At 21.2% G+C, this 11,800-nt stretch overlaps 3 protein-coding genes across 3 annotated transcripts, besides 2 other annotated features; all 3 read left to right on the top strand.

Annotated features, from left to right (window-relative positions):
* Positions 1–1,404: 1,404 nt before the first annotated feature.
* Positions 1,405–2,275, top strand: PVX_105710 (variable surface protein Vir1/9, putative; the record flags this gene model as incomplete). Its single annotated transcript, XM_001612534.1, has 2 exons — positions 1,405–1,419; positions 1,553–2,275. The coding sequence occupies 2 exons, from the start codon at positions 1,405–1,407 to the stop codon at positions 2,273–2,275; spliced, it is 738 nt and encodes a 245-aa protein (XP_001612584.1).
* Positions 2,276–4,970: 2,695 nt separating this feature from the next.
* PVX_105705 (hypothetical protein) lies at positions 4,971–5,658 on the top strand (the record flags this gene model as incomplete). Its single annotated transcript, XM_001612533.1, has 2 exons — positions 4,971–4,985; positions 5,098–5,658. 2 exons carry the CDS (start codon positions 4,971–4,973, stop codon positions 5,656–5,658), a joined length of 576 nt encoding a protein of 191 aa, XP_001612583.1.
* Positions 5,659–7,881: 2,223 nt separating this feature from the next.
* Positions 7,882–8,029: a microsatellite.
* Positions 8,030–8,654: 625 nt separating this feature from the next.
* Positions 8,655–8,684: a microsatellite.
* Positions 8,685–9,956: 1,272 nt separating this feature from the next.
* PVX_105700 (variable surface protein Vir32/4, putative) lies at positions 9,957–11,222 on the top strand (the record flags this gene model as incomplete). Its single annotated transcript, XM_001612532.1, has 3 exons — positions 9,957–9,989; positions 10,112–10,945; positions 11,067–11,222. The coding sequence occupies 3 exons, from the start codon at positions 9,957–9,959 to the stop codon at positions 11,220–11,222; spliced, it is 1,023 nt and encodes a 340-aa protein (XP_001612582.1).
* Between the last annotated feature and the right edge of the window lie 578 nt (positions 11,223–11,800).

The raw sequence follows: 11,800 nt of genomic DNA, 5'->3' as shown, positions 1-11,800 counted from the left end.
AGACCTCTAATACCTGTAGGTGAATAAAAAAAATTCATATTCCTATTATATTTAAATAATTTTCTGAAATGTATATTAATATATTGTTAAAGAAGTAATCATTTTTAAGAAAGAATAACATAAATACATTATATAAATAATAGTCAAAAAATCAATGTATTTCATGATAACCATACCTACTATGAAAAACTTAATAATTTGTGTGATTTTATAAAATTTTAAAAATTAAATAATAGTATGTATAAATGTAACTATTATGCAGATAAAAATTATAATGAATAAAAGCAATATATATATAAATAGAAAATGCAGTAAGAATTAATTTCTTAATTATGTGATTATATGAAAAAAAAAAAATCGATTTAAACAAAATTGCAATTTTTTTTAATTTCATTTAAATAGCATGTAAAAAATATATGCATACTCATCTGTAATGATATTATTAGTGAACAATTTCGAAAAACTGATAAATTTTTCTTGTTTGCTTATTATAATAACTCATTTATTGAATCATTTTTTATTTTAAGATTTTATGTATTAATGAAAAAAATAATAATTTTTTTATATATGTAAATATCTAATGCGAAATAAAATAATACTGTATATTTTAATACCTTAAGAAGGATATAATTGTAACTGTAACTTACTTATTATTAAGTTAATTAAAAATGTCCTATTATGTTAATAATTGAATTGTGTTTTCGAATATTTTTTTAATAAATAAATAAGTATAATACATTTTATTTATTGCTCATAGTTTATTATAAAAATTTATATTCTTATATTAATATATTATTTTCTTATATAGATGCTACTCAATCTAATATATAACTCACACTGCATTAATATCTCTAATACTTTTCATTACAACATAATAAACTATACATAATCTAATATGTAATAAATCATCTAAATAATATTAAACTCCATATATTATAAGCATAATAATTTTTATTTATATATATTACTTAAATGAATATTATGCTTAAAAAAAAATATTGCGTGATTTTTATTATTTATTTGTTTGGGAAGAAACAATTTAGATATATTCTTTAGAATTTTTGTATAATTATTATATAAATTTAAATATATCCAAAGGACGTTTTAGCCAATGGTATAATTGTATGCTACGGTAAGTATGTTAACATGTATTAATTTTTTTTGTTTCATCTTTATAGTAACTTATTTTAGATACATTTATAGAAGTACTATTATGTAATCATAAGAATTTACCATAGAACACTAACAGTAGAAAATCTGTATTTTTACCTACTGCTTGTTAAAAAATTTTATATATGTGACAACTATATTGCATTTTATTATCAAATTAATCGAATGTTCTTATCAGGACATGTTGAATTCCTATAGATAATGCTGAATTTGTAATATATATTGTAATGACAAATGGGGGACTCAATAGTAAATACGTGTTTTAAATATTAAGAATTATATATGATACATTGTTAATATATTTTTTCATTATTGATATTATATTATATATAAATATTTTAATAATCTTATTTTATTGAAAATACTTTTCTCACATTTTTAGTTTGATTACGTCAAAGAATTTCTTGAATTCAAAAATATAATTTCTAGTAGTATTGGAGATTCGCATGAGATATATAGAGGGCAGTGTGACGATTTTAGAGTTCAGAAATTAAGAGTTGATCATGATGACGATCAAAAATTTCTTAAATTTTGTGCTAATTCTGGGTATCATGTAACAGATAAAAAAAAAAATCCCAAAAATGTAATATATCCATTTTGTATATATATGATTTATTGGATTTATCGTGAAATGTTATCGGAAAATGTAGGTAAAAATAGTGGGCTGGTAAAAGAATTTTTTGATTGTGTTCCAAATTCAGATGATTGCGAGATATATGTTGATAAAATAGACCAAGATATATATGAAAAACTTAAAACACTATATGATTTATATACAAATTTTAATAAATTTAAAACTGAATCATTACGAACCGTTGCTGCTACTTGTGAAAACGGACCTAAATGTGTTGCTTTATATAATGAACATGCAGAAAAGTGTAATAAAAATTATAATAAGGATTTTTGTGTAAAATTAATAGATTTTAAAAAAGAATATGAAGAACATATGGAAAAATTGACCAACTGTGAGAGCATGCCAAGATATTTACCATCAATAGGAAGTAATATAGCAACTTCAATTGCCACTCCAGTTGTTTCAATGTCATTAATATCATTTGTTGCATTTATTTCGTATAAGGTGAGTAACGATTTTATTCAAAATTGAGTATATTGCATTAAATGCCCATATACACATTTTAAGGAAACAGTAATTTTCTATAGATATAATATTTTATAATATATCCTCACACATTCCAATATATCAGTATACCCCCTTTGGGTCATGGATACACACTAAATTAACAGGAGGTAAAAAAAGAGTGAACAACCTACATCAAGAAACAGAAAAATTACAGTATACATCAGAATACCAGGAAAACCCATATCGCGTATCATATCAACCTTCTCGATATTCCTAATTGGAATGAAATATAAATATTAATATTCCCTTTAAATTCGCACAAAGTAAATAACTTTATTATTTACAATAAATTATTTAACAAAAAAGAGCAAAACAGTCATAGAATAGGACTAAATAATAATTCAAACAATGATAATGTAAGTATTTTTTGGTAATTTTTTCAGCTGTAACATACAGTGAAAATCCTCTAACATTATAAGAAATAACATCAATTTATAATTGTAACATAAAAAATTTAAATATTAAAGAATACAGGATTATTTTCCTTATGCATTATTTTTCTCATTGCTATAGAAAGTAAATCTCACATAATTATAAAATTCTTGTATACTTTTTTTTCAAGTTATATAATATATTAAAAATATTAATAATAACGTAGTGGTTCATATACATATTATGTTACCAAGTGCATGGCTGCATACATATAAATTGGTAAAAATATTTTTATAATGTTATTTGTTTTTGTATTTAATAATGTATTATTTGTTAATTCTATTGGATGTTAATGTCTTGCATTCCAATAAAAATGTGTTAAAAGCAAAATTTCAACACTAAAATAACATTCTATTTCTGCATGCACATTATGAGTAATATAAATATACATATATTTATGATATTCTAATAAGGAAATTTTTTTTTTCTTATAATGTATAATTTACTTATTTAAATATTTTTTAAATATTATATACATTTTTTTTTTGTTTTTGTAATTTTTTTGTAGTATATATATATTAAATTTTTTAAGCTAATAAAAAATATCATTAAGTAAAATACGAACTTATTAGCGGTTATTCATTTCTATTTATGATTTATAATATGTGTAATAATTAAAATGAAATATATAGAGATATAATGTGCAACAATATCTAATACTCTATTATTTTAAATATATGGCTTAAGCATATTGTTCATTCGTATTACATAAAAATATAGCACAATTAATTATTGTTATTGATAAGTAAATGTAATGTAAATTTATATTTACCCCTCATAATTTAAATTATTTATTTACGAAAGATAAAATTGTAAAAACGAACTCTGCGTTATTAACGGCTATTTTCGAAAATATATATTATAATATATCATGATTAGTATAATATATTTCTTTTCTGTAATATTTAATACGTTTGTTTGCGTTTATTTATTATAATGCTAAGTAACTCTTAAGCTTAAAATAAGGCAATATAATTGCTCTATTTCCTTAATATATGCAATCTTTTAAGCATTATATATTGGTTGTGTTCCCTATAAAAATTGTGTATTAATATCATTTTTATAAAGCTGAAAGATTATAAAAAGCAATTATTAAATATATTACAAAATATGGTATAACCAAACAATATAAAAATTTTAAAAATATAACAATATTTCTACTTGTAATTATAGTATTATCTAAAAAAATTAAACAAACATTTCAAATTATTTTTACCATTTTGACTTCTATAATATGATGTAAAATATACATATTTAATTACAATTATAATTATATTTTTTATGAAATTATAAAAATATTTGAGTGTATTAATTTTATTGTTAAACAAAATCATTTTATATGTTACTTTTATCTTTATGTATTCATTTATAATAATAATGAAAAAAAATATATATATTTATAGAAAAAATTACTGCGAAGGAAAATAAATTAAACGCTAATTTTAACATTAACTTAAGAAGGAAAGCATTATGCGTAGTTACTTTTTCATTAATTTGAGTACGATAATAAAATTATTTTTATATATAAATTTTAATAATGCATTATTTAATATATATATACATATAATGTATTTTATTTAATAAATTATTACTATAAAAACAATTTAATTTCTTCATATTATCTATTTATTTTTTACATTATTTTTTTCAACCTAATAATTCAATGATCCGCTACAATAACTCTTAATATAAAATAAGCACTTTCCAAAATAATAAACTGCCTTATTTAAAAAGTAACGGAACATATATCATTATGCGATATAACATCAATACATAAATATAACAATATATAACACCGTAAAAAAACAAAATATATAAAATAAATAAACTCTTATTAATAATTATTTATAGCTGATAAAAGAAATATAATGTTTATTAATATAAAAATATATTTGTATGATTTTCCTACAAATTCAAATGAATGAAAACGAAATTTCAGTAACCACTATTATTTTTTACTTCAAAATTTATATTCCCCCCTCATAATTGTTAATTCTCATCATTATAACACATAATTTCTTAGTATATTTAATTAGAATTACAAGATTTTAATCGAAATAGTAAACAAATAACAACATAAGTACTAAATATTTATTTATTTCATTTAGATGTTTAAAAATCTATTCATATATATTTATATATAACATTTTCCTATATAAGTTAATATATTTATTATAGGTAATTTCATGGATTTATTTAACATTACGAACATATATTAAATCTACCAATGGAGGAATCAATTGTATATATGCAATTTTTATATTAATAAGTACTAGCCTTTAATATGTATAGTATTTGTTTATTAAATATTATTTTACGTATTTTTATAATAAAATATATTTTCTCTTTTTCAGTTTACTTACGTAAACAAGTTTCCTGAGTTTAATACTATAATTTCTGGAAAAGAGATAAATTCAAGGGGTTCAGATAATGGAAAATGTAAAAGTTTTAAAGATGTAGAATTAATAGCATACTCTGATCCAAACAATTCGTTTACTGATACATGCAAAAAAATTGCTGAACATCATCAAGAAATAATAAATAAGGCAAAATCATCTCAAATTGCACTTTGTAAATACATCAATTATTGGATTTATGATACACTACAGTCGATGCCAGAATTTTCCCATAACAAATTATTAAATAAGTTCTATGAAAAAATTGAAAAATTAGATTTTTGTAAACCGTACAGAAACTCCATTGACAAAAGAACCTATGACGAACTTAAAGAACTATATAATATGTATGAACCTTACATTAAGTTTAAAAAAGCATCATCAAAGAATGGTAATGGATCGTGTGAAGATGCAGAAAATTTTTTTGAATTATATGAACAATATGCAGGTAAATGTAAACCGAAACATAACACTCATTTTTGCTGGGAATTAATAAAGATCGGAGTATATTATGAATAGCATATGACGAAAGCGACAAAATGCACTGATAAAATGAAACGCTTAACACCAATCGGAAATGATATAGTATCTTCTGTTGTAGTTCGATTAGTTGTTATGTCCTTAATGGCTTTCGTCTTTCTATTTTTGTTCAATGTTAGTAATAAAACTGTTCTAAACATTTATTAATACACTTTAATAAAAAATTACCACTATATAAAAAATATATTTATACACATATCTATGTTTCCCCTAATATTAGTATATATCATTTGACTCATGGATACGTTCTAGTGCGCCACAAGCTAAAAGGAAAAAAACTAAATTCGCTTATAGAATGCATGATTCACAGGATAATTCAGATATGGAAGACAGCAGATACACACTAGCATATCAGTCATCACTAGATTCCGAATCTGAATATAGTATATAATAATATTATTTTTGTAGAATTAAAGAAAAAGTATAAATTACATGAAACATAATTAACAAATGGAGTAGTAAAAAAAATAGCATAAAAAAATGATAATATTTTGTATCACAAATACTAAAAAGACTAAAATAAAAAAAATAAAAATTAAAGAAAACGTATAAAATACATGTTTTTTCTGAAAATATTAGAGAACCGTATTTATAAACATAAAACAAGTACTATCATTTTATATATATTTAAATCGTAAGTAAATAGATTCATGTACATCTATTATATTATTTAATGCACGGTAAATTGTATGCAGTGGTAAATGTGATTAATTACTCTTTAAAAAGAACATATACATTTGCTTTTTAGTAATGCATAATTTGTATTCGTATTACCGATGTATGTTAGTAATGATTAATGTAGAGTGTAATAATGTGAGTTTTCCCCGTGATGAAATGATATTTTCTTATTGAAAATTATTCGTAATATAATTGTCTATTAATACATATTACTTTACTAAAATATGAATGTTTTGTTTTTTGTCGTGTAACATATGCTTTTATTGATGTTTTTAATTTTAATATATTATGAAAAATATATTATTTGTTTATATAGTAGTATTAAAATTTTAAGATTATTCTATATATTTTATGAATATAATCTACGAATGTATTATGTTCTAGAAAATTAAATTATACGTAATTCTATTTTAGCATGGTATATTTCAATGTGTTCAAATTATTTTATTACGAAAATAATATTATTTTAGTGTTTCATAATAATTCGAATGATATAATTTTCTTTGATCTTTTAAATGTATATCTAAAAAATTATAATTTATTATTTTTATATCTATATCATGTAAAAATAATTTCTGTAAAATAACATAACTCCTTAACAATTTTGTTATATAATATTATCTTGTCTTAAATAGTACATTTTTATTCATGTATAATATATATCCAAAAATTCTCATATTTTATTATATTTAGCATAGAATGAACACAATATTTTTGAAGAATTAAATTTAATATACATGCAGTATGAGATTATTATCATTCAATTCATGCTATTATCATACTATTTTATAAAATATAATGAACTCTAGGATTCAAATTAAATGTTGTTTATTAATACATAAACTATTACAATAAAGATATAGTGGATTATTATGATGATTGTCATCCACTTATCTGTATAAATAATAAGAGTGTCTTTAAAACAACCTTCGCATAGTTTCAAAGTATTTAACAACTAGTTTGGAAAAATCTGGTAATGAAACACCTTTTTACGATAATTATAATCTTTTGAACACTTCGGAATACGATGAATCAATTAACAAATTTAAACTTAGAAATAATACTGTAATTGTTCCTAGCTAGAGTAAACTTAACTATAGAATTGTGTTGATTCAGATAAAATAAAAAATGGAAATAATATTAGTATTTTGAATTGTTACCATTAAATTATAATTTAAAGTAAAATTTAATGAAAGATAAAATGATTTATAACAATTTGTTAACAAGCCAATATATAATTATTATGATAAAACTTCAGTTATATACCTTCAGAAAAGAATTACTATATTATAATTAATGTATTTTTAATATATATTTTTTCCCTTTCTAATAGTTTATATAATTCCGTTCATGCTTAAATGCTCACAAAAGGGAAAAAAGTATAAAGAAAAGTTTAAATCAAGAAATTCCATATGTGCTACATAAATCAAAGAATTCACTCAAAAATAATGGGAATAAAACTTATTACATAGTGTATCACAATTAATAAATTATTATTATGCAAGTAAATAAAATTAGAACCATATAAAATTATTTAAAATGATAATAAGACATTATTAAAGTAGGAATGATACAAAAACATCAATTTTATATAATAATTATAAAAGGAATAAGAAAAATAATCATACGAAAAAATAGCTCAAATAAAATAATAATAAATATAAGAATAATATACTCAGTATATTAATCAATTTTTCACTGATTTCCCATATAACTTTATGAAGATATATTGATCGCACTGAAATGATATTTGTCATTTTAAAATATTTAATTATATAAAACAATAATGATATGTTCTTAATTTACATATTACACAAAAAAAACTAAAATGTTTTCATAAAATAAGCTCTTATTTTTTTTTTTATATTTTGGTTTTTATTTTACTTGTTAAGTTAATTACATATAATATCTATACAATAATTAAAAAAGATTTTTTTTAACACTGTTCATATTTTGATGCTTTTTATAATTATTAAATGAATACTATTTAATATTATTCGCGGGAATATTATATTTAACTAATTTAATTTTGTTATTTATTTTGTATTTAACAAATTTATTGTATTTTAAACTTCTACATAATGCAAAATAAATTTATTATGTATTTTATATAATAATATAAGTAGTATAATACAAAGGGTCATAATAACATATAGATCGTAAATGCTTTATTTAACACTTAAAATGAGCTGGTACGTTCAATAATAATTGAAATAAAACGAATATTATCTTAAATAAAAGATAATTCGCTATAGTATATTTGTTAAAATAAATATCGTTTTTAACTTTATTTTACCTATATATATATATATATATATATATATATAAGAAATTGTTAGTCAGTATCGTATCATTAATTATAAAACATGTAGAAGTAATAATTTGAAAAAAATATATTTTTTTAATACAATAATTAATATAAAAAGTAATAAAGGAAGTCCAAAAATATAATAAATAATATATTTTTATAAATTCATTTTCAATTAATATTTTCCGAAAAAACGGTAAATAAATATTATTTTTTAATGAATATTCATAATATATGCGCATAATGAATGAATGATTAACAGAAAATATGTATTTTATATGTGTATTTAAAATAAAAAAATAGATAAATTAAAGTATATTTTAATCCATATTGATAAAAAATAAAGTTAATATATATGCATAACAATAATATTAACTAAATTCTAATAAAATCAAAATTTAAATAAATTTGCTTTAAAAAATAATCATCAAAAACATGTATTACATATTATTATATTAAATTATTTTGCATATATACTTAAGCTAATACGTATCAATTAAATATTCAATAACTGCGAATACTATTATCAGCAAGATACCTGATTAATGTTTTCCACATTTACGTATCTCTTATCATAGTGTAAAATTATTACATATTTTACAATATGAAGAATTATTTTTTTTATCCAACAAATAACTAACTTTACATACTTTGCGATCAAATTATGCCCACAATAAATATCTTTACTTTAATGTTTCAATTATATATATATATATTTTTTTAATTATTATAGAATGTTATTTGCTATTATATAAAGCAATAAATTTGGAGTTTAAAAGAAAACATTTAATATATTATAACCATGAACTTTCTTATTATATTATAAAAGTATAACGGAATGAGCATATTTTTTCCACATTTAAGTTACTCTCCATATTTATTATTTATTTGAGTCCCTTTATAATATCATTTATTAAAAATTGAACATCCATCTATATATATATTAAATTGAGCATATTTTTATAAATACTACGAAATCAAGTTACGCCTATCTATATTTTTCGATAGTAACTATTACATTAAAACATGATGTTATTTCCATAAACATATGCAATTTATTTATCTCTTCCATAATTTATTTAAGGACAGAATTTCATTGGATCCTTTATGTTCTATATATGATATAAATGTTATGCACTTTAACTGGATAATAAGGTAAAATAAAGGGGGTACAAATTTACATAATCCCTTAACATATATCTTATTCCAAATAGAATTAAGCTAATCAGAATATATTAATTTACTAATACTATTTATCTAAAAATCGTCGTATTTTTTATCATAATTCGTAATGGCGGAATCATTACTTTCGGGAAAATTTAGCGTAATATATGCTTTCTGTGGGTATTATTGTTTCCCATTTTGGTCGCATTTTTTATAATTAGAAATGAAACAAACTCTGCAAAATATATATTTAAGCATACATATATTTTTCTTTTTATTTAGCAATACTTCATAGAAAGGGAATTATGGTTACCATCAGATAAATTTTATCAAAAATTGGATTATAGTGTTGAGAATGTAAGAAAATATAATGATGTATGTACTTCACTTAACAGTATTAAGAAAAAAATTGCCCTTAGAAGACCTTGTGCTCTGGTTCTAAATTATTTAGCAAATACTTATAAAAAATTGGAGAATGAAAATTCGGCCTATGATGAATGCATACTTTTAAATTACTGGATATACGGTAAAATATATGAACAATACAAAGATTTAAAAAAAAGTGCCATTAGTTTTGGTGAACTTCAAAGTGTGTGGAATGATCTTATTAAGAATTCATCAAAAACAGCATATTACGATAAATGTCAACCTGATTTTCATATGGTTATGAAAGATGACTGGAGGAAAAGAAAAGAATTATATGATTACTTTGTGGACTATAACACGCTAAAAGGTATCGTTCCTAACTATGATACACATTGCAAGGAAATTTACACGTACCTTAAAGATAAAGATGTATTATATAAAGAATATAGTAAACACTGCTCTAAAACAGATAATAGTATGTGCCCAGATTTTTTCGCTAAAAATAACGAAAAAGATCCAAATGCTCTGTTAAAAAAGCTTTCGTGTTATGAAGAAATGCGGAGTATGGAAGCTTTAAAACTAGAACAAAGACAGGCATCTGCAGAAACTGATCCTGGCCTAACCGTAGTTGCAGCAAGTCTTCCCCTAAATTCACAGAAAGCTCGTGACGGAACTAACCCAGTAACAAATAGTGGTAATGTACTTCTGGGTGTAGTGGTAACTTCCATGACTTCTGGTGCTTTATATAAGGTAAAAACTGATCTCATCATTACATATTAATTATGTGAATTCATTAACAAAATACTCGAATTATATGTCTATATACAATAAATATGTTATATATAATTTATATTATTCTTTTATATACTAGTTTACACCACTTGGAAGAATGTTACGAAATGGATTGGGATGGAATAGAAATAACATAAATCTTCACGACAATGGATTATTTGAATACGCACCAGGTTCATTTAATCCATATTCAATGGGTGGAGATGAACATTATATTGGGTACCAGCCTGCGTAATGTTTTTAGATCAAAACAGTTAAAAATATAAAATTTATAGAAGGGTATATCATACAGTACAGGAATTTTGGAAGTAATTACAATTATATTAATGCCTAAAGTATAATAACATAAGCACTCATGTAGTAATGAGGTAAAGTAAATATACTAATATAAAATGTATATTGATAAAATGAACAAATAAATAATTATTAAGATAATTTAATTAATAATAAGTAAAGGAGATTTATTTCAATACATAGATGAGATTCACATATTTTTATTTTATCACATTAAATCCTTTATAAATAATTCTTTTATATCCACATATATATTAATTATTCTACATCATTATTATACAGATAAATAAATACAACTACCTACAATCATTTAATAATAAAATAGTTAAAATTTTGTAATATTAAAAATTATACCTTTTCTTTTATATTTTTTACAATCCACTTGAATGGTTTCCCCTACATTAAATAGAAAGGTGTACATATTTACATGAAATAATTGAAAAATATTTATCTCTCATTATTATTCATCTCAATAGATTATATAAAAATCTATAAAATTGATGTTACTACTTATATAAT

This window comes from Plasmodium vivax, genomic scaffold (assembly GCF_000002415.2).
Source record: "Plasmodium vivax scf_7144 genomic scaffold, whole genome shotgun sequence".
Taxonomy (NCBI): domain Eukaryota; phylum Apicomplexa; class Aconoidasida; order Haemosporida; family Plasmodiidae; genus Plasmodium; species Plasmodium vivax.
The sequence above is the reverse complement of the archived record's forward strand: the minus strand, read 5'-3'. Positions and strand labels throughout refer to the sequence as shown.